Raw genomic sequence first — 22,235 nt, 5'->3', positions numbered from 1 at the left:
CTCCTCCCTTTTCCACGCCAGGCACTACATTTGCCCTTCCCCAGCGGCCTGGAGCATCCCCTGCCCTCTCGGATGAGCGGCAGCGGTCCTGACGTCGCTCCAGCCAGTTCCCTGCAGAGCCAAGCAGGAACGGCATCAGCCCAGGCAATTTATACGGGAACCCCAGCAAGAGAGTAGAGCAGACCAGAGGAGGAGCAGGGAGCAAGAGAAACCCCTCTTAAATAGTTTTGCAGCGGGGTTTACCTGCGCTGCAGCAGGCAACAAAGAGAAACATCAAGAGCAATGAGACAAGGCAGGGGAGGCGTCGCAGCAGATAAAGGATTCTTCAGGTATGAGACAAAACCAGCTTTGGAAACCTCGCAGAAGTGAGTTTAAAGTCTCCAGAGGATATCAATTGAGAGTCTGTCACTTGGTGTCAGGATAACTTTCCGGACAGCTCTCGGAGCTTGTTAAGCTCTCGTTTGGGCTGCATTTGAGCTCTGGTGGCAGTGCTGCCTGCTAGCACGAGCGCTGACACGAGAGATGAAAAAGACCTGCCGAGTCCACACAGCTTCTCCGTTATCCCTCCAACATCCCCCACCGTGACCTGCGACACCCCCGGCAGCGACCGGCGCGGGCAGCTCCGCTGGTGTTGCTCCAGGACACGCTCCCTCAGGGAGGGGATACCTCTACGCAGGGGCAACGCACCGAACCCGGGGTCCTCCGGCCCCAAAACAGGGGCTGTGGCGTCAGGGAGGAGTTTGCGGGCGCAGGGTGGGAAATGTGGGACGAGGGGCGATGGCCCGTGTAATGCAGGCAGCCAAACCAGACAGTCGTAAGGGTGTCTCGGCATCGCGATCTATGGCTCCGGGAAGAAACTAGCCGCTTCCCCCACAGCAATCATTTCATCAAAAGCCCTGCAAGACTCCCGCTGTTCCCGCTAGCCCTCGATCCCTAACTTTAATTAAGTCCAAACAGCTTTCTCACAAGAACAACGGAGGAGAGGGTGACTCAGACTGCGATGGGACCAGCCGGCGTAATTATCATACAGTTAAGAATATTAATTAAAAAGAGCCCTCCCCCCAGTTTAAAAAAAAAAAAAAAAAAGCCAAACTAATCAATTCCACTTAAAGGAATATATGGGGATAAGGAGGAAGAGCAGGGAGGGTGACGGAGAGAGAGATGAGATGGCATGCGACGTGAATGCTAACAGCTTCCCACCGTAGCCGCTGCCGCAGTAAGCCCCAGGCCTGGCTGCTTCCAACAGTTACTTAGAGTCTCCTTGGAAATGGGCTCAATCTTTTCTTCTACCTGCTGCTGCATCAGAGCAACTCCTGTGATCACACAAAGGACTTTAAATCTCGGCTTTAACTGCCTTGATTGAATTAAATGCAACAACACGGTAAAGCAGCCTCTTCATTTAAGGTGTAAGCATGGAGGCTTTCTCTTCTGCTAACGGCACTCTCCCTCTTTCTGAAATGATGAGTTGCTCGTGGGTTATGCTCTTTAAGAAAGAAAGAAAAAAGTCATCTGATAAAGTGGGTTATAAAACCAGTGGTGGTAATAAACGGAGAGCAAGGAGCCTGATGCAAAGCCAGCAGAGAAGGCAGAAACCGCTGTAGGGATGCAATATCTGAACCGTGATTAATCCGTGACCGTGGGTGACGGCGGAGGGAGCAGCGCAGGAACCCGCAACGCGGGGGACACAGAGAGCAGCGCTGTGCCCAAGAGGGGACCTCACCCGGGCAGCAGAGCGGAGGCTATCGATGAAGGGTGATGAGCGGCTGGCTCCCGAGCGTCAAAGCCGAGGGAGGAGAGGCGCCTGGTGGCAGGACACCCTCTCGACTGCAGTCACCACGTGGGACAGACCGCGGGCTGCGGACCGAGGAGCAGAAGGGGACGAAGCCAAGCACCGACGCGATGTGATGGGTACAGCCTTGCGGTGACCGCCTGTCCTCCGACAAGACTGCTGTCCTCTGACCGAGAGCTGCAGGGAGAAGGCATGTCGTGTGCTAGGGTTCATGCTAGGGAAGGGAAAGAGTTGGGGAAAACTCAGCCTGCAGAGACGCTGCAGAAAAGGGCTGAGAGTGGAGGAAAAAATTATGAGAGACGTTGTTCTCTGCCAGGGCACAACGCTGGTGCTCCCAACTCCTACCCACAGCCATAACTGCCTGAAAAACTCTGGGCCACGTCACTCCAAATGAGATCAGCAAGGACCAACACAACCACAGACTCATCACGAGGGTGAAGAGCTTAGCTTCCATCCCTCCTTCCAAAAAAAATCCATGTTCATCCTCCTTTCATGGGACTTGCTTGCTTCTCTGCAAAACGGGGACAATAGCAGCACGCTCCCGTGGCTCTTACAAGCCGCGACGCAGAGTGGGATGTGTTACGAGAAGGTGCCCTGGGAGCATAAACCATTTCTTTTTATCAGCCTCCATTATTATCACATTAATGTCATCTCTGCTCGCAGGATGAATGCTCAGGTGCCCAGGAAGCACTCCTGGCTCTTTCCTGCCCCTCCGCGGGAGCAGGGCACCCTGCCGGCAAGTGCCCACGAGAATTACGGCCGGGTTCCCGGGCGCAGACACGGCTATCGGTTCCTTTTTATGAGCCTTCATTGTTATTACCACCTATTTCTTTTTACATTCCTGCCAAAATACCAAACATTAATCTCCCTCGCTCCCTGCAGGCAAAACATGGGTAATTGGATTTATATGGGTTAGAAATTTGTTAGATTTTTTTATATATATATATATATACACACACACACACACGCAGAGAAAATATAAACAAATAGGAGGCAGCAGGGGGGACGTGCTGCCCCGTTGTGACTGGTCCTGGGACCTGGGTACCAGCTGGCTCAAGCCAAAGCCCCCCACATCTCAGCTCCCTGCAGCCGGCACATCCCCGTGGTCCAGCCGGCCGTGCTGACTGCTGGGCTCTGATTTAGGAACTCATCCCACAGCGCTGAACTTCATGCGATGGGAGTTACCAGTCGTGGCTGCTTCTTTGGTCCATCCCTTCCAACGCTTTGTTTTTCCCTTTACTCATTCCCTTCTTGCCCCTGCCACTTTCTTTTTCCCCTGCCAACTTTTCGCCTCTCCCGCTTTCTCCCTCCTAGCCTCCCATTCCTCCTCTCTCCGGCTCCAGCCAGGAGGTGACACCACACACAAGCCTTGGCACACCAAGAGAAGAAAAAGCAAGATGCTCTGTGCGACGGCTCCTCAGGTTTCCCCGCTCTGAACCCCACCTGCACTGGAGATGGCACAAAGCGCCTTATCAGCGTCAGCACAATTTACTGATCCGATCCTCCGCCACAATAGTTGTTGTTCTCATTATCTTCCCCCTCCACGGAGAAGCAGACTTGAAGACTCATCCTGAGGAACAAGTCCATCAAGTGAGTATAGTCATGGAAACAACTCGTTTTAAGCAGATCTTGGGAAATATTCATAGGAAAACAGAAGTACAATGTGAGCATTTTGCACTAAAGATCCGACCTTGAAGGCTTCTGTCTGTCAGGGAAGACAAGACCTACGCATCAAATCAAACCTGAAGTAAGCAACCCATTACAGACTAAGAATTGTTAGCAGGGGCTGGGGTGGGGCATTATTTTTCTCATTAAAAAAAAAAAAGAAGAAAAAAAAAAAACACCACGAAGAAGAAAAACCAGAACATCCTAACCCTCGAAGACTGCTCACAAGGACGGAAGAAGAAGTGATAGTCACCGAATCAGATATTCCTTATGAACTGTCTGCTCAGCTGCAGTATCTAAAGATTATCACTTAAAACAATATGTCCAGCTGTTGTAAAAAGCATCTGTGGTTTAGGGCTGAGAAACGCAAGGAGGAGGCAAACTGTGAGAGCAGTCAAGGGAACAGAGAAACTCTTCAGAAACCGGGAATGTGAAAGACAGCCACTGTGCCCCGGTTTCATTTTGCAGCATTAACACCTAATCCTTCTCTAGAAACAAAGACCCGAGCTCCTGGAGCAGCGTGCGTGATCCAGGGGAAGGACAGCTATTACCGCTTGCAATCCCAGGGAGTTTATTATGCTCGCAAAAAGATCTCGTGTACCCTATAGCGAAAGGATTACTAACAGTTCAGTCTCATCCCCTGGAGCTGAATATCACTGCTTGTAACTATTTCTGGCTAGTAGAGCTCAAAAACTTAGCGGGGGGGGTGCACTTTTTGCCAGGCAAAAGGACATTCCCAGGGCTCGCATCCTGGCCCTTGGAGAGGTGACACCGAGTGACTCCTCCTCCCGCTGCAGAGCCGGACCAGCTCGCTGCCCTCTCAAAACCAGGCTTTTCTGAAGCAAAAACCCCAGCGCCCTGGTTACCATCTCTGTATCAGCAGGGCTCTAGCTCTCTGCTGCTCGAGTCCGGTCCCACGCTCACGGCAAAGCCTCTCTTGCCGTACCCGGCACCAGCTCGGCAGGAGAGGCGTTGGCACGAGCAGCAGCGAAAGCCTCGCCGGCTGAGGGTCAACTCCCCAAAGCCGGCCCCGAAATCTCCCCCCCTCGCACAGCAGGACCGTGCTCCTGAGCGGGGACAACCAGGCAACCCAAGCAGGCAACCCCACGCAAACCAGCAAGCCCTACCCTGGCCCGAGACGGAGACCGACATTTATCCAGCAGCAAGGACGCCAGGACTTCAAACTCCCTCCAGCATCTCCTCCCGGGATGCTAGCGAGGACAACGGCATGGCGGGGGGGCTGCGAGGCTGCTCCAGCCCCACCGAGGTGGGAAAGGGGCACGACCGGGGAGGTTGGGGACCGGGTGCTGCAGGGTCTCAGCATCTGCATTTCGGCAGCGGCGCCTGCCTTCGTGTAACGGGCTGGGGTGGAGGGAGCCCTCCCGCAACCCCCCGACCTTTGGCCAACCACCCTCCCAACGGCTGCAATATTACAGTGAAATTAGCGGGCACTGTAATTATAACTATCAGGAGCAGATAAGACAAGTTAAATACCAGCTACCTAGGGAGAAATTATTATGCCAGCCAGGAGGATCCAAATGCCAGAATCCGTGGCTGTAATTTCACTGAGTCGCCAATTACAGCTCCGACACGCAGCGAGCTCTACCTTGGAAACGGCAGGTATATATTTAGCTGCTCCAGAAAACTTTTGGGGTAGGAGGGGGAGGGAGGGGGCAGCAATGGAGCAAGTCCTCGCTAATCTGCTCTTCGCTAATCCCCACGCTTTTAGCATTTGCACACAAAAAGCGGCAACTCTTCCCACTTCTCAGCAAGGATTTAACAGCAGAGACGTGGCTGCATTAACGCTTCTTTTCGCTGCCGGGTACCGCGGTTGCACGTTGCACGGTGGCAGGTGAGTGTCACAACCCCCATTAACAGGTAGGTAAACCAAGGGCTGGTGGTTTGACTGAGACAGAGGCAAAAAAATCTGATTTCCCGACTTCCCAGACCTATGCCCAGAGATTGTGGTCCTGCCGCCTGCTCCTGCTGGTTTTATTTTACTGAGGCCTCATCGTGTGCTGGGAAACAGACTGCGGTAGATTATTACACCAAAAAAAAAAAAAAAAAAAAAAAAAAAAAAAAAAGCAGCATTGTCAGAAATAATTAAAACTATAATTGCAAAAATAAATGGAAGAACGGCATCTTGTGATGTTTTATTCTGGCTTTTTATTTTTAATTGGAATTGTTCTCATACTCGCTAATTGGCAAAATACAGCCAGTCGCAGAGTCTTGGATGCGAATGAACAAAGCTACCCCGGTTTTTTGGCCTCCTTCGTGGACAAGCAATGGGGGAGGCCACAGAAGCGAATATAAAGGTGGAAGGGGATTTGACTTGAAAATCTGCCTTTATATAGAGGGAAAAAGCATCTCTGTATTATATATTTAGTTTAGAGAAAAGCCTAGTTATACATGCCTAACATCTTTTGTACAACCTTAGCAACATCGATGAATGCTCATTTCTTCTAATCATCGCTGACAAGCAACTGCTGTTGGCTCCATTTTACAGATGGGGAAATTGAGGCAGAGAGCAATGGAGGAGCCTCCTCAAGTCCTGGTGTCCCTGGGGCAACAGCCAAGCAGAAAACCCAGCACACCTTGTCTCCCAGCTGCTCCTTCCAACCACTGAAACGCACTCTCTTTGCTTTAATAATAAAAAAAAAGCCGCTATTTCTTAAATACTGATAAAACTATAAAGCCTTGAAATTTTGAGCAGCTGTTGTTTTATGTCTTTATGAACCGTACTGATGCCTGTTATAAAAGGTCGGTTTGCTGGCGGCACAAGCAATACGATCCTGTTTACTATACATCCCCGTTTCAACACCTCTTGAATATTTGCCACAGCAGCGGCGTTACCTGCGGTTCAGCCGCTGCCTGCATCGCCTTTGCGCTCCGGCTCAAACTCCGGCAGCCCTCTGCGATGGCGCAGATGCTTCCACCGCTGCGATGCAGTTGGGATGAAACGCAACCCGAGGTTTCTAGCCAGGGTCAGCCCCTTGGGATTGCTAACCGTGCTGGGGACCTGCCAGCGATACCCCCGTAGCAACCTAGGGGACGGATGCCCGTGCCCCGCGGCTGGCAGGGCACGCATCCAAGAAGCATCGTGCGTAGAAAGCCGAGGTTTGGTGGCACTCTTCCCAAAAGCAGAGATTTAATCCTTGTTTCCACATCAAATCCCAGCTGGGAAATTAAAAAGTGACCTTCTTCAACCCCCCTGTCCATTACCAGCGTGCTCCTTGTTCCGTTTCATGTCCCAAACTGGTGCGTAACACGGGTTACTCCTGCCATCTAAACATCTGCCCCGCTTCACAGCAGAAGGTCTTGTATTTCAGAGTCGGGTAAGAGGCAGCTTGATTTTCTTTTGAATAGCACACAGAGAATTTGCAAACTGCCTTGAGTTCCCCAGAGAGGAAAGGTGCATGACTATTACGGGAATTGTTTGTTCTTACAATAAAAAGTCGTGAATTATCAACAATCTCTGCTTAAAACAGGGGAATCATTTGCTGCTGATCTAAGATGACCTAGAAGTTGCCTGTAGATGGAGCCTTAGTTTCTGCAAGGATTATGCTGAGCCTCCCTCCGAAAAAAGGTGGAGAGCTGGAAATGGAAGCACCCAAAATGCAATACAGGAAAACCACAACCAGCCTGAAAAGCCTCCAGGTTTCCTCCACCGCTAGCGTGCGGTTCTGCTCTCTCTCATCTCTTCCCTTCTGCAATGCAATGTGTGGTTAAAGAGCTGATCTTGGAAAGCAAAGAGCTTCCATCAGCCCTGCCGAAGCCAGGGAGACTCACGGGCTCAGCCCATCTCGTGACCAGGCACGCAGCACCGTACGAAGCAGGATGGGAGAGGACCCGATCCCTCCAGACCTAGCAGGACTGCAGCTAATTCTGCAAGTGCGACAAGCTGGAATTACAGGTTTCTCAGTTTTTCAAGGCCCAACTTCTCAGTTTGAGCCCCAAGAAAAATGCCATTTTGCAGGGAGGACAGCAGAGGACACCTCATCTACTCCTACTACGGGCGCACAGACTATTTGCCAGGAAAAATCCCCATCAGGGGTCCCAGGCTAGGCATCGACCAAAGCATCGCCCACATGGAAAGACCGTCCAGGGCAGTTTCCCCTTCCTGGCTCTCCTGAGGGTATCGCAGCCTGCAAATAAATACCAGCCACATCCTCAAGAAGCTCCACCTTTGGGCTGCTGTGGGCAACCCACAATTGATGCTACCCCTTTGGGCTGCTGCGTGCAATGCCTTGCCCACCTCCAGACCCAAGGCAAGACAGAAAGCTGCTCGCTACTCAGAGGCTGCAGAGGGGCAGCAGCAGCAGGGAAATAAGGGTGGGAGAGAAGAAGAGGGGCCGTTGAGAAACAGCAATGCAAGAAGAGATGGGGCAGACTGAGGGCAAATGGGAGCTGGAGGCCAGAAACCCAACTGCAGCAGGGAAAAGCTAAAGCTGAAAGGAAAAAAGGAGAGGGTGAGAGCATGGAAAAGATGCACCAGAGAGCCTGGGCAGGAGCAGATGCTGAGGGGGTAAATGGGTAGAGAGCAAGTGCTTTTGGGGCAAAGGGTTCCTCTAAGCGCCGGCACCCAGAGTCCCACCAGGGGATGCAGATTTTCGTACACGAAGGCTAAAATACCCCACCGCTCCAGGGCTGGCTGTTTCACAAACATCCCCTCTCGCAAACAGCACCGAAAAGAGGCCAGAAGCTTAAAAAAAAGAAGGAGATCCAAGTCAGCCCTCTGCTGGCAGCAGCCTCGGCCAGTATCGGAGCTGTGGGGGCTCCCAGGGGAAGGGGCTCAGCCCCCCCCCCCCCAGCTCACCCATAGCAAGCACCCATCCTGCTCTGACCTCCACAAGCCTTGCCTCGGAGAGCCCCAAACCACACGCTTCACCAGGGAGACAAATTCAGAAGGCGAGGAAAAGAGCACCAAGGCCAAAGAGGCATCTCACTGGGGGATTGTCGTCTTTTCTTTAAACTGCCTTGCTCGCTCCAGCTCAGGTTAATCATTGTTGCGGTTCAATTACGAAGAGCGCACGGAAACGTGCCCTCTGCTCTCCCGCTGCGCCACAGACCCCAGTTACCCGGGGTGACGACAAGTGCGTCCCAGCGGGTCCCTGGCTGGGACCGAGGAACAGGGATGCTCCCGGCACAGGCAAACACCCCAAAGTCTGGCAGGAGCTGTGCCGGGAGGCAGGCAGACGAGCGACCGACACCTCTCCCGGCAGCACAGCCCTCGAGCCGGAGCCCGTTTCCCACCACCACGATCACGCGCCAAACATTTCCCCTCTACAAAGAGCACCCCAGCCGCAGAAAGCCTGCCTGACCCCCCCGTGCCTCCGCCGCCCAGGCGAGCGAAGACCCTCTCGCTCAAACCGGCGCCAGCTCCTCGTCCCCGCGATGGCTCGGCTGCTAACGGAGAGCGTGACACGCTCGGCTCGCTTGTGCCATCCTTGTGCCTGGCTTTGGGAAGAGGAGCTGCTCGCTGCTGCAGCCCCGTTACTCCGGGTCTGTGCGAGGGAGCAGCCAGCCTCGCGTGGGGGGCAACACGCTGCTCGTTATCGCAGAGAAAGCAGCAGACTAACTCCTCCGGACTCGCTCGCTCCAGGCTCATCACGCCCCACCGTCCCCCGTGCTTCTTCCCCAAGTCCCAGGGATGCTCGCCCAGCCAGATTAACCGACTCAGGTTCCCCCTGAAGCGCAAACAGCCCGACCCAAAGCCCTGGACGCGAGCTGACTCCCCCACCGCCCTCCGAAAAAGGCTGGGCTGCTATCTGCTCATCTGGCCACGCTGCTGCGATGTCTATTGAGAGCTGCCACCCTACCCAGGTAATGCACCATGTACACCTGTAACTCGTTCAGGGAACGAAAAGGGATGCTCTGCCGTATTGTGCAGCATAGAAGCGGCCCGTCTGCATATAACCTGCCTGCATTTCTCCTACAGCAAACAGCGTAAGGTAAAGCATCCATCAGAATTCATAAGATGCACCCCTGGAGTAAAAGATTGATTTGATATTAACAGATTCGTGCAGAGACTATAAAGCGATCAAGGCGAAACACTGACACCTCGGAGGCATCGCAGCCCTGGAAACCCGCTGGCGATGCAGGCTGGCACCGGTGCAGGCAGTGCGGACCCCCCCACCCCTCCCACACAGACACACACGCACGGAGACAACTTTGGGAGCGTGAGGCAGCGCTAACTCGCTGTCTGCCACCTAAGCCCCTTTGTCAGCTCCTCGTCTGGCACCCGCAGCCCCCCGCCAGCACCGACGGGAGGTTGCCAGCCTCGCCGCCGCAACCCGCTCTCCGCCACGCAGCACCGGCGCATCGGTCCCCCCAAAAAACCGCTCTGCCACGCCGGGAACGAGCCCCCGGGATGCGTGCAAAGTCTCCAGCCCGGTCCCAGGACCCTCCGGCAGCCCCGCTCGGCGCACAGCATCCCACCGAGAGCCGAAGCCAGGACCCCCTCGGTCCCCCCCCCCCCCCAAGGCAGAAATCCAGCTGCTCCTACCTGAGCGTGGCACTCTCCCCTTGCCGCACAGTCACGTTGTCCATAGCTTTGGGGAAGGTGGCATCTCCGCTGCGCACGGGCACTCCTGCGGGCACAAGGAAGAGCAGCCTGAGACAGAGGACGACTAGGCACCTCCAGGGCAGGGCTAAGCACCCACCGACCCCCATCCTGGGCAGCAGGGACTTTTCCGACCCCCGGCAAGGAGCGAAAAGGAAGGGGCGGGGGGGGGAGAGGAGGGACGGGGTGCCTGCGGGGGGGGACGGGGGGGAGCAAAACCACCGGGGCGAGCGATGCGGAGCTCCACGGAGATCAGGAGAGCCCCCGGCAAGGCAGCCTGCGAGCGCTGAGCCTGCCGAGCGGCATCCGGAGGGAGTCCCCAGTATCCTTGGGTGAGGGAGGAGGACGGGAGGGCCGGGGGGGGGGGGGGGGGGAGGAGGAGGAAGAGGAGGAGAGAAGGTGCAGAGCAAGAGATGAAGGTCACGGATGTGTGTCTGCTCGAGACGCTACTTTAAGATTCAGTTGGGCACACGCTGCGGAGATCTGGCATCAAAAGTTTATAACCCAAGGAGGAAACGTAAGTGTCTCTGGCAGGAAAGGGAGGGCGGCCATAAAAACAGGCTGGGGGAGCAAAACGGGCTCGGAGTTGGGTTCTTTGCCGGCTGTTGCTCTTTCGTTTAAGTAATAGAGGGTGAAGGAAAACGAAGACGGGAAAAAAAAAAAAAAAAACCACCACAAAAAACAACCAAAACCCCCAAAGCTCCCCCAAATGCCGATTCTGTCGCAAGACCGAAACTTCCCCGCGGAGCTGCAGGCGACGTCCCCGCCGCCCAGGACGCGAGGCAGAACCAGCGCCGCTCCTCGGCTCCGCAAACTGGGGTCTGGGGAGCGGCTGCTTCCCCCCCCCCCCACCTCCTCCTCCTCCGCTTCTCCTCGCCCCAATCCCACCCCCAACCACCCACCCCACCCCCGGGGGCTCGGGGTGGGAGGTTGCTCTCCCAGCTGCCGCTCAACCGAAAAACGGGGAGCGGGGGAAGGGGCGAGGGGGAGGAGGAGGAGGAGGAGGAGGAAGAGGCGGCAGCAGCATCCCAGCCCCGCCGGCGCGGCTGGCCGGCAGCATCCCCGGGCGGCGCGCAGGCTGACTTCCCGGGGTTGTCATGGCAGCGGCTCCATCCCTGACCGGCACTTTGGCTTCCACGCACACCCGCGCCCACCCCGCACCCGCACCCGGGCGGGCGGGGAGCCCAGCCGAGCCCGGCGCCTTTCGCTCGCCAGGCTTTAACCCCTGCCGCACCGCGCTCCCACTACCCAAGGCGGGGGACACACACACACACGCACAGCCCCCCGCCCCGCTTTAACCATCTCAACCCCGGCTGCAGGGAGGACTGTTCTGCCCGCAGCATCACGCTCCTGCAGCCCCCGGCGAGCAGCAGAGTGCTGGCTCCCTTGCCCACACCAACCCCGCTTCGCTGCATCTGTCGCTGCATCTTTCGCTGCATCTTCCTCTGCATCTTTTTCTCTGCATCCTTCTCTGCATCCACCTGTTGACGCGTCTCCCGCCCCGCTGCGTGCGGGGCTGGGACCGCTTTCTGCCCTGCGCCTGGGCAGCAGGTAGCAGAGAGGGGCTGGGAGCCTGCCTGCAGGCAGGGCAGTGAGGAACGGCGTCCTGCCGCCATGTATTTGCCCTGCAGGATCACCTAGTAGGCTGGAAGAGGATCTCCCTGCCCTGTCCCCACTCCCTGACACAGAGATCGTCGCAGCAAGAAGCCCCAGGGCTTTCCGCCCCACCGGTTACAAGCAGGGCAGCGCCCGAGATCAGCGGAGACACCCAGAGACCACCGTTTACCTCCTCAAAGAGCAACTGAGGGCACCAAGACCTCGGTGATCGGCCAGACACATCTGTCTCTGTGCCTACGAAAGAAAGCCAACCTCACGCTGCCATGTCCCGGCAGCAGGCTGTACAGTTCCTCATGTCCAAGCCAAGACAGGCTGGACCTTGGTTGGGTGCCTTCCTCCAAGGGGCATCTGCCTCTTCTACTGAATATATGACGGGGAACCTGTACCTTCCAGGGGCTAGAGGAGAAGCATGAAGACCAGTGAAAGAGCTTTAGCTATTTCGGGACCCCAACCTCATCCAGGGACCCAAACCACAGCTGCTAAAACTGATAAAGAGGTTTTGCAAGCGTTTTTCAGTGATCTCAAGCCCAATTACCAGCATAGCAGGTCTATTGTATGTGGCAGTGGGACACAGAGATCCTAAATACACCGCTAGCCAGAGGCTAGCACTGCAGAGATGCGTGCTGGCTCCCGGCACCAGCTATGGCTGCAGGCACCAGAGGGATGCTCACTGCAGCTTGGATAAATAGGACAGCCTAGGAGCTGAGCGAGAAAAGCAGGACTGAGTTTTCCATCAGGAAGCTCTTCAGCTGCTGAAAAGTTGGCTTAACCCTGAACAAGCAGCTTGGCTGCTTCCTTTCCCCCCCCAGCAGTCAACGCTGGGCATCCTTCAGGGGGGAAGGATGGAGAGGAAGGACACCCCATCTCCTTCCCGATCTGCTCCTACCCTGGCACAGAGGAACCGCGTCTGCTGGCAGGGAGGGAGCAGCGGCAGAAAGGAGTCAGCACAGACCCATTGCAGCTCCCCACCAGCAAGAGAGCCCGACCCTGGGCACTGCTGAGCCTCATCCAGCAGCAGGATGAGCTCCAGCGGGGAGCGTGCTGCAGAGACCAGAAGCTCTGCTGGGTAAAATGGTGTTTACCCCTTGGGATAGGAAGCTGTAGTTCGTAGAGTGTGCGTAGCAGAAAGCCTGCCAGAGCCGGTGTAATTCATGAAAGGGGAGTTTTAAAGGGGAAGAAAGCCTGTCTGCCTCAGAAAGAGTCTCTGAGGAGACTGGAGAGACATGGCTACACAAACAGATGTAAAGGCAGGGCATAAACGGATAGACGGATAGCTAAACTGGCTGCTACAGACAGCTGGGCACAGGTGAGCATATATGGGGCATCGGGGAGGGGAAAGAGGGGGCTGGGAAGGGAACGTTATACATATTCACGGAACGGAAACCTGCTTCGCTGTGTAGGGACCCAAAAGCCTGGCACAACTACGCAGGAGACTGCGGGAGATACGTCTCGACCACACTCGCCCCGGAGGCCGCTTTGCGCATCCGACACAGGTGCAGGCAGCCAGAGCAGCCTCTCCGGCCCCTGGCTTCTGGACGACCCCATCACAAATACTTCCCAGTCCCATTGCTCTGGTTAACACTACCTCCTGAGCGAGCACGCTGCCATCAAATGAAGGGAACAAGCCGGGACACGGGAGAGAAAAGGGCGAGGGAATAAGAACTTGAAATCCAGGAGGCTACAAAATCTGGATGCAACCACCAAGTCAGCAGGCACGAAAGCAGAGCCGCTTTTGTACCTAGACAGTTTGCAGACCTGAGGTTGTATGGGGTAGTCATGCAGGTGGCTTCAGTTCAGGTCCCTGTCTAAAAATACCGCCTAGCTGAGAGGGACTCAGAGGCTGGCACAGGCCCTGGGGGCATCAGGCATATGGCAGTGGCGGATCCTGCTCCTCACAGTGACGTTAACAAGCCCTGACCTTCTCTCATCATCCCAGAGGCTCAGAAAGAAACTGAGACTGCAAGGACAAGTCCCTCCACCTCCCCGTCTCTCGCCTCCCAGCCGATTGTCAATCTCCGCTTTTATTAGTGGTGCAGTTTGGCCTCCATCTCCCTCGGAGATTTCTCCCTCGTTGCTCTAATCAGGAGCTTGCAAATGTCAAGAGTACAGGCCTGGAAGTAATTAGAGAGGGACCGGAGCCCGGGGGCCACGGAGTGGCTCAGCAGCAGCGCTGCTCCGGCACCGCGCCGGGGAACAGCCTGCAGCCACAAGGACCTATGGACGGCTGCCCTGGATTTTATTCTTCAGCCTCACTGCTGCTCCCGGATTATTTTCCCCTTTCTCCACACAACTCAGGGCCTGCTGAGATGCTCTCAGCGCAGCAGGGAGCGAGTCCAGCTCCTTTGAGAGGAACCGCAGCGAGGGACGCGGAGACTCCAATGACACCGGGACCCTACGCGCTTGGCCAGCAAGTGTCACCTCCCTGCTCACGAGCAGCCTTTGGGACGCTGCCTCTTCCAAAGGAGCTCCAAAGAGTATTTCTTTTAAACAAGACACAGGTATTCACAGCCTACGGCCTTCCCGCAAGCACCCTGCCTGGGTAGGGGAACGCTATGAAGCACGGACACGGCTGCACCGGCGAGGTGCACTTCACCCCGGGTCAGCAACTCCTCCCGCGGAAGGCACAACGAACCACCATGTCCTTGTCAAAGGGGAAAGCACGGTCCTCAGCAGGCAAAGAAAACTAAATCTTTAAGGCAAAGATAATGGGAAATAGCTTTCTTTTCTTTTTTCGAGGTGAACTTTGGTGTCTCTAAGCCATTCAGCCTTGTTCGCAACTGAAGGGGTTAACGCTGCGCCCAGGAACGCAAAAACCCAGCAGAGCTGGAGGGGAGAGCAGTCCTTGGAGGACCTGGGCTTGTTTAATCAAAGAGCTAATCCTTGCTCCCAGGGATTCGCCCTCCAGCACTGGTGGAAGTTCTCCAGATGTCCCTCTGGAAACCCCAGACAAGCTTTTTCAAAGACGCCGGCTCCTCTCCAGTCCCTGGCTTGCAGACAGCTGCTCGGCGCTTTCCGAACACGGGGCTCTTTTAAGGCATCTCTCTCCCGGGGCATGTGAAATTTCTAATCCTGAACATCTTGGCCACACTATCTGGCCAAGATGTATGTAACACCTCCACGGCAAATAGAGCGAGCTGTGTCTTGTTGGTATCCTGCTACGTACAGATGGCGTCTGGGCTCGGGGCTATAAGATTTTTAACTAATATCTTTCTGCACTGTTATCCCCTCCTCCCTTTTCTCCCACCTCCTCTTTCTCTCCCTCCTTCTCTCCATCTGTCCCTACCCCCTCTTTTCTCCACCTTTTCTCTTGCACACTTGCAGCTGCTAATTTTTACCCAGCAAATTTGGCAATCCATCCCGACACCTCTTCCCCCACACCCTGCTGCCCTGCTTCTTCCTTTTCCCATTTGCTGACGAATATTCTCATTTCTTCACCCAAAAGCAAGAGCGTGCACAGAGAGCACCGTGCACGGGCAGGACGAGCACGCACGCCCCGTGCAAAGTAGCACAGCAGGGAGAATCGCATATCACAGTCCCGGGATAAAGCTGAGCATCCACCAGCACGTGAGGAGGAGGGGGGACACCATAGCATCACCCCCTTCCCAGGATGAAAGCCGTAGAAAAGCCGTTCACGGCTGGATTGACCACTGCCCAGCCAACGGCACACGCACAGCTCTCTCCTTCTGTCACCCCTGCCTCTCTCCGGCAGAATTTATTTATTCCACTTAATTTTTCCAGTTGTTTTATCTTGTTTTATCTTCACACTAAATCAGGCTCTCTCCGCAAACTGAACTTTTATTTTCCGTGCTGTTACATTTAATGCATTTTATCGCATGAACTTAGCAAAAAAAAAAAAAAACAAAAAAAAAACCCGCTGAGGTAATTGTGAAAAAAATGCAGCCTATTCTTCAAATGGATTGTGGTGCTTGAGCTCGCCTGGGCAGAAAATGCAAACTCAAGACTCATGCTCCTCGCTAATACCCGACCGCTGGACTGGCTTGGCAGTCAATGCCCAGGTAGCCCCTCTGACACCATCCTCGTGCCCTAAATGCAAGCACAAATCCTCCCCGCTTCCATAAAATCCTTCCAAGAACATGCAAACCCAGCTGCGGTCACACCGACAGCATGGTGAAGCAGGTCGTGGTTCAGGAGGACCGGCAACACCCGCTCAACTGCACAGTGATGGCTGTGGATTTTAACAGCATTACTTTACACTTAATGCTCAGCATGCAGCTAAAATCCCAGGCTGAACCAAAGACATATGGCACGCTTAAAATGTGTGTAAACCTGACAACTGAAATTCAGAAAGGAGGCAGCTCTGAAGACACCCACCTTGCAGAGTTAAAAGCAGCCTCCCTCATTACGCCAAATATTAAAGAAAAAAACCCAACTCTGAAAACACCCTGCGCTGCTCAAGCAAACCTCGAAGGAGCTGGGACACCCGGGTACAGCAGAACTGTGCAGAGCCGTCACAACATCGCCCGAAAAGCTTGAAAGGCGAGGGTTTCATTTTCCAGCAGCCTTTCTGACAGTGATCCAGGATTTTTATTTTTTTTTTTTTCCTAAGGAAATCAAAATGTTAAGATTTTCTTTGTGATGCCAAGATTTTTTGTTGTTGCCATTCCTGTTGGTATTTAGTGCATTTGGGCAAGTTTTCAACTCCCATGCCGTTTTTCCCTTAAAACCTGACTCTCGAGGGAAGGGGTGGGAGGGGTGGGGGGCAATTACACACATGTGACATTTTGCTTAGTTGCCAGAACATTTCCGTATCAAAACACCCCAAAGTTCAGCCTGCTTCACGGAGGACATTGTCTTGCAAAAAAATTTGCCGGCTGATTATCAAAGAGCACAACAAAAAACCCACTACGTTGCACAGTCCCTGCTGGCGCTTGCCAAAGAGATGCTTCCGGGAGCCCATTCCCAAATTTCCCACATCCCTGGGAAGCAGAGCCAAAAAATCAGACCGGGGCCAAAAGGAATTGGAGCATTAGAGAGGAGAAAAAAAGCGCAGGGTGGGGGAGTACCTTCAGCTGGGCTTCCTTGGGGTGGACGGAGCTCTGGTCCAAAGAGGGGTGTCTGCAGTCACCCCACCGCAGGCAGGGCAGGGGACGCCGGGGGGGACACAGTGCTCGGCTGTGGGGGACCCGAGGGGGGCTCCAGCCTGCACTGACCCCCGGGGACAAGCGAGGGGGGCTTAAAGGCTACGTACCGGCAAGCACACCCCGTTAAGGCACATTTATTTGGGCGCGGGGAGAGGACACAGGTAGTCCCTGCCTTCCCCTTATCATAGGGTGCAGGCAGACAATTTGCAGCCCGCGGAAGGCTCCAGCCCCTACAGCGCCTGCGGGAAGAGGGAGGGAGGCAGCCTGTCCCCACCGCTGCACGGCGTGTGCAGGATGAGGCTGGGAAGAGCTGCTCCATCCACCCATGGCCCAAAGTCCTATTTAGAGGAAAAGCAGGGAAAGTAGGTTACGAACAGCGGAGGCAGACGAGCTGCTGTAAACAGGCTCTCGTCTGTTCCGAGCGTGGCCAAGCACGGGGCAGCGCAATGGCCCCGTCTCCCCCCCCGGGGCTGCCACCTCGAAGGGCCCCCCCCGTAGCCCCAAAGTGAGCGCAGGGGATGGGAGCCGATGTCGGGGTGCCGCTGCTGACGAGCGGGTGCTGATGGAGCCGTGGGACAGCACGCTGCACGCGCCCCATCTTCTCAGCCCCAGGGACTGGGGGGTGCCCCCAAAAACCTGCATAGTTTTTCTGCGGAGGGAGGGACACAGCCATTTTGCCCGGATGCACACACACCCACCACATCCGAGGAAGCAGGAGCACAAGTCTATCCCTTCGCAAAATCGTCTGTCAGCCTAGAGAAAGCCAAGGGCCGTACACGCACTTGGGTCCCCACCATGCACGAGCATCTCCGGTTCACCCCAAACCCTACGAACGAGCCTGACTCAGTGCTGGCAGGCAGAGGTCCCAGTTTGGCAAAAGCCACGGCAAACGTTCAAGGGCCGCAAGCTGAACCCGAACCACAAAGACAGAGAGAGGGAAGAGGGGGAGCAAGCAGGAGGAGGCCACGCAAAGGACGGTGGTCTCCAACCGAGGGCACCGGCCATGCCAAGGTCCAAGGGGCCAGGAGCACGGACAGACCTGAAGGCATCTCGGAGATGGAGGAGTTAAAGAAAGACGTGCAGGTGGGAATGAGCTCTGACAGAAAAGGAGCCCGGCTGGGTTTGACGTGGTTTCTCCATCGTTAGTATCATACTCACGTACCACCTAATGACTTCTCACTGGGACAAGGTGTGGAGGCACAATCACGTTCCCAAATTAGTCCAGGAGTAGGAGAAACACCAGAAAAGAGGCTCTTGATCACAGATGGCTCGGCATTGCTGAGCCTGGGCATGCAATGTGCATTTGAGTCTTCCCAGCCATTACAGACTAGAAATGGAAAACAGGACCCGGGATTTAGTCCTGCATCTACCACAGTCTCGCCCTGACCGTGGGCAAGGCAGCGAGCGTCTCGGAGCCCCTCAGCTTCCCCCACCTGCCAAGTGGAGCAGGAACATTTCTTCCTTCTCCTAGGAGCATTACAAGGCTCATTTCATAGACGCTTGCAAAGTGTTTTGCGAGCTCTTAACTGAACGAATAAAAGAACAAATAAATAGACAGCGCATAGCCCTGTTTATCCTATTTCTAAATATGAAGCCATTGCATAGCCTCTGGGCTTATTTACAAAATACAGAGACGTAGAAACGATCAGAGCACAGTTGTGCCACCTATGTTAGAAGCGGGAAGAGGGAAACACCACGCTCTTGGCTGTCCTGGGAGGCTTCGAAACGGTGCCCGCAGCACACATTCCGAAAGTTAAAGAAAGGAAAATCATCTCTCGCCGTTCTCCTCGGCATGCCCTGACGTTTTTCACACCTGGATGACACAAGGGCCACCCACCTCGGGGCTGGCTGAGCCAAGACAACCCGCTCCCATGCCCGGAGGCAAGGAGGACCAGGCGTCCCCCAGCACGGGGCTGAGCAGCGAACCCATCCCAACGCAACGCAGCCGCAACGGACTGCAAGCCCTGGTGCTCTGCCCAGCCCCGCTCCGACGCAGGGCAGCAGGGTTTGCCAAGCCGGCCCAAACCTCAGTCCTGCCTCAGTATCAGCAGAGTGGCCAAGACAGCAAGATTTAAAGAGAGGGAGGGAAGAAGAGGAAAATTTGCCTAATTATGTAGAGATGAACGGGAGCTTGAAAACCTGTCTTCCCTTGCAAGCAATGGCTCGTGCCCCGCAAAATGAGAGTGAAAGCACTGCGCATTGTGCTCCACCTGCCCACCGGGTACCCCTCATCCCCTCCAACCCAGTTCTCTCCTCTCGGGCAAGACGGTCCCCAGCGGCCCCACGGCTCTCACCACGAAGCAACGCACCCCTCGCCCTGTCTACCACCACCCCGGGCAAGCCCGGTAGCCTGCCTCTGCCTCGACACCCTCATTTTTGCACCTACGCATGCAGCCACTCTCCCAAGGCAACCAGCCAACACGCAGGAGCCTTCAAAACACCTCGCTGGTTTGCAGGAGCTCTCAGCAGAGGCAGGAGGGCTGGGAGCAGGGGGGAGCCGAGCAGGGTCTCTGCAGAATTGGGGAGGACAATGCCCCCGTACCCCCTCCTTACCCCCGCACGCTCACCGCCACGGTGCCGCTGGGCAGGTTTGGCAGTCGTGTTAAGCAGGTAGAGGTCTAAACGCTTATTCTCAACCTGTCTGAACTACCTGGGCTTCACGGGCTGCAAGTCCCAGGAGAAATAAAAATTCTCAGTATTTTCAGCCTTTCCTCTCTGTGGCCGGTGCAGATGATGTTTTTTCACCTTTGAAATTCTTGCTTCTAAGGGCTGAAAAAAACATTAGGTGAGGGAAGGATCTGGGTTCCTGCAGGCTTGGAAAACTTCCCTGGGAGTTTGATTTGAGCTGTGGGTAAATGCCAGTGCAGGTCCCCCGTTATCTGAACCAGCAGATCTGCTCTGTGCGTGTCTTGCTGCTGATTTATTCCCAGTGGTATTGGGCACAATGAGATAAATAAGCAAGCTGCAAAGCCGGGGTATGGATGTGAACATCTCCATCTTCCTAGGTCAGTTTTAATTCATCTTTTAGAGTCAGCCTGGTCTGAGCTCTTCACTTCTGACTCCAACCCAATTCTCTTCAAAGCCTGGGTCTGCCTGGATTCTGGGATTAAAATCTAGGTTTGCAGCAGACAAAACTAAGCTTGCTTTATGAGGAGAAGTAACCTTGGGGGAGGGTTTGACTGCAGTTTCAAAGGCTGAGCAAGGTTTCTGTACACAGCACTGACTCAGTTCTGCTTGCTGTCAGCAATCCCTGCTATCTCCAGGTTGCTGACAACCCGACAATCTCCGATACCGCAGTAAGGAAACAACCTGCAAGCCGCAAAGCCCGTTATCCCATTTTGCAGAGAGAATAATGAGGTAGGAAAAGACAAAGGAACCCAAATATCTTTGGAGAAATAAGAGACCTGCCCAAGGCCGCCCTGGAAGCCCAGAGTCCCTCCAATGCACGCCGTTCCCCATGGACACACGGCCTTGGAGCAACATAGGTTGCTACCAGGAGCTGGCTCCTCCACCAACAAATAGCCCTGAGGCTCCTTCTAGCACATCGCGGGCAAAGCCCCTTCTACCCCACCAATTCCATCAAGGACACACCGCTGCAAAACCACGACCGTTTCCAAAACGGCGGGCACCGGTTCCAAAATAATCTCCCCAGGCTCAACGTGGTCGTTGCGAGACACCTGCCCAGGGCTATTCATCCCCAGGTAAGAGCTTCGGAGAACACGATGAGCTAGACAGCTCCATCACTCGCCCGCCCAGCCTGCAGCTCCTCACGTACGTTGTTATTAAAGCCGGCATTTGTCATGTTAAGCAGCTGTTCTAACATAAAGCAAAACTGTCAAGGAAAATACGAGCGTTGCAGATGCGCGGCATTTTCTTCCCTAACCCGCTTTATTTTTATTTATTTGTGGTTTTGCCCCTCCCAGCTCCTTCACCCTTTAAAACTACCCCTGCTATTGCAGCTGGCTCTGCAAGCCACCATCCTGATAAGCAGCCACTTGCTCGCTTCTTCTGGACTTCACAGGCTCTCCTATTCATTGTTGTTTCTCTGTCGCTACAAATTGGCACTTCTAAAGAGATTTCCAGGCCAAGTATTAACCCCCTCCGGAGCCCAGCCACATAAACACACGCGTTATTTGTCAAACGAGAGGAAGGCAGTCAAGCTGCAGGGAAATTTAAGTGACTTGTCTGAAACAGCACCGAGGAGCGAAGGCAGAGGAGCCGAGACAGACAACCCTAACTGCCACAGGATCTTCTCTCTTCCTTCCAGCCCCGTCTGCAGCCGAAACCCTGAAATCCTCCGTCTGCCCGATAAATCAGCAAATGCAGGCTCCCTTTCAGAGCTAGAAATAGGACCCAGGAGTCCTGACATCACACAGCCATATTTAAGCACAAAACAAGGTTTCCTCTCGTTGCAAATTCCAGTCCAAACTCCTTTTAGAAAAAGTTTTATAGAGGTTTTATTTATTGCCAACTCCTGGATGATAAAAAGAGGCCACTACAAGTCCTGTTTATTTCCCACCCTCGCAGGAATCGGAGGGGCTGAGATGTGAAACAAATGAAGGGCTCCAGCACTGACCCTGGGCTCGTGCTGGTTTGCAGACCGCTGGGTGATTATTTTATAATAGCTGATAGCATCTGTGATTTAATGCAGCTGTTAGAAATTAGCAAGGATTCTATCGAAAGCGTCCCAGTCACTCACGATAACAGGCTAATAAATCATTCCCCCAGTGCTCCGTGGCATTTATGGTTCTATTTTAGAGATGCAAAGCATAGATCCGGCTGCTCTCCTGGATTTATTTTTATTTATACTTTTAATAATGCAATTAAATAAATAAATTTAGGATGTTGTGACTCTGTTGCCAAAAACAGCACCGATGAGAACTTCCCCTGCATGACTTCCCTTCGTTATTTTCTCCCCGCTAGCCAATTAAACGGAAAACAAATGGCTCCAAGGCTCCTCCAAGATATTGCTTGCTACGCATGGGGTGAAAATCTCGTACCACTGAAATCCGGGGGAGGCAGGAAGGGAGATGTGGGAAGACAGGGGAAAAAAGCTGGGGTGACTTTCACTCTTCTCGCTGTCCAAATTTCCTCCCACCACACCACAATCCGAATATCTAGATGCTACATTTCATGGAGGCATATGCGAATGCGCTCACGGTTGCCCAGTCTTCAATTAGCCACCAAACCCAGCTCTATTATTTTCTTACGGGGCAACGATTTGGGGCATGCCCTACGCTCCTGGAAAGAGTAGAAAAGCAGCAACTTCCCCCATATCTACCTATCGTGGCTGCAACCTGGGTGCTTAAAAACCTCCCCTCAAACAGGATGCCTGATGCCAGAGCAGGAGGAGGGTCTCACGAGGCTGGCTGACCAGCCTGGCATGTCTTTCTCCGCTGAACCACATCACGATGGAGCGCACCCTGCCCTGTCTGTATGCCTCCAGATAAACCCAAGGGAATTACACGTGCTGCCTGGGTTGATCTGCCTGCTCCAGACA

General features: G+C 54.5%; 1 protein-coding gene across 1 annotated transcript in view; it reads right to left on the bottom strand.

Moving 5' to 3' along the window:
* Nucleotides 1-10,310, bottom strand: part of OPCML (opioid binding protein/cell adhesion molecule like) — a 103,223-nt gene extending 92,913 nt beyond the window's left edge. Inside the window, exon 1 of the mRNA XM_075036709.1 lies at nt 9,960-10,310. Coding sequence (XP_074892810.1) covers nt 9,960-10,126 — 167 coding nt within the window. The 5' untranslated portion in view covers nt 10,127-10,310. The remainder of the gene's footprint in view (nt 1-9,959) is intronic.
* Nucleotides 10,311-22,235: the final 11,925 nt, after the last annotated feature.

This window comes from Buteo buteo, chromosome 9 (assembly GCF_964188355.1).
Source record: "Buteo buteo chromosome 9, bButBut1.hap1.1, whole genome shotgun sequence".
In the NCBI taxonomy this organism is placed as follows: domain Eukaryota; kingdom Metazoa; phylum Chordata; class Aves; order Accipitriformes; family Accipitridae; genus Buteo; species Buteo buteo.
The sequence above is the reverse complement of the archived record's forward strand: the minus strand, read 5'-3'. Positions and strand labels throughout refer to the sequence as shown.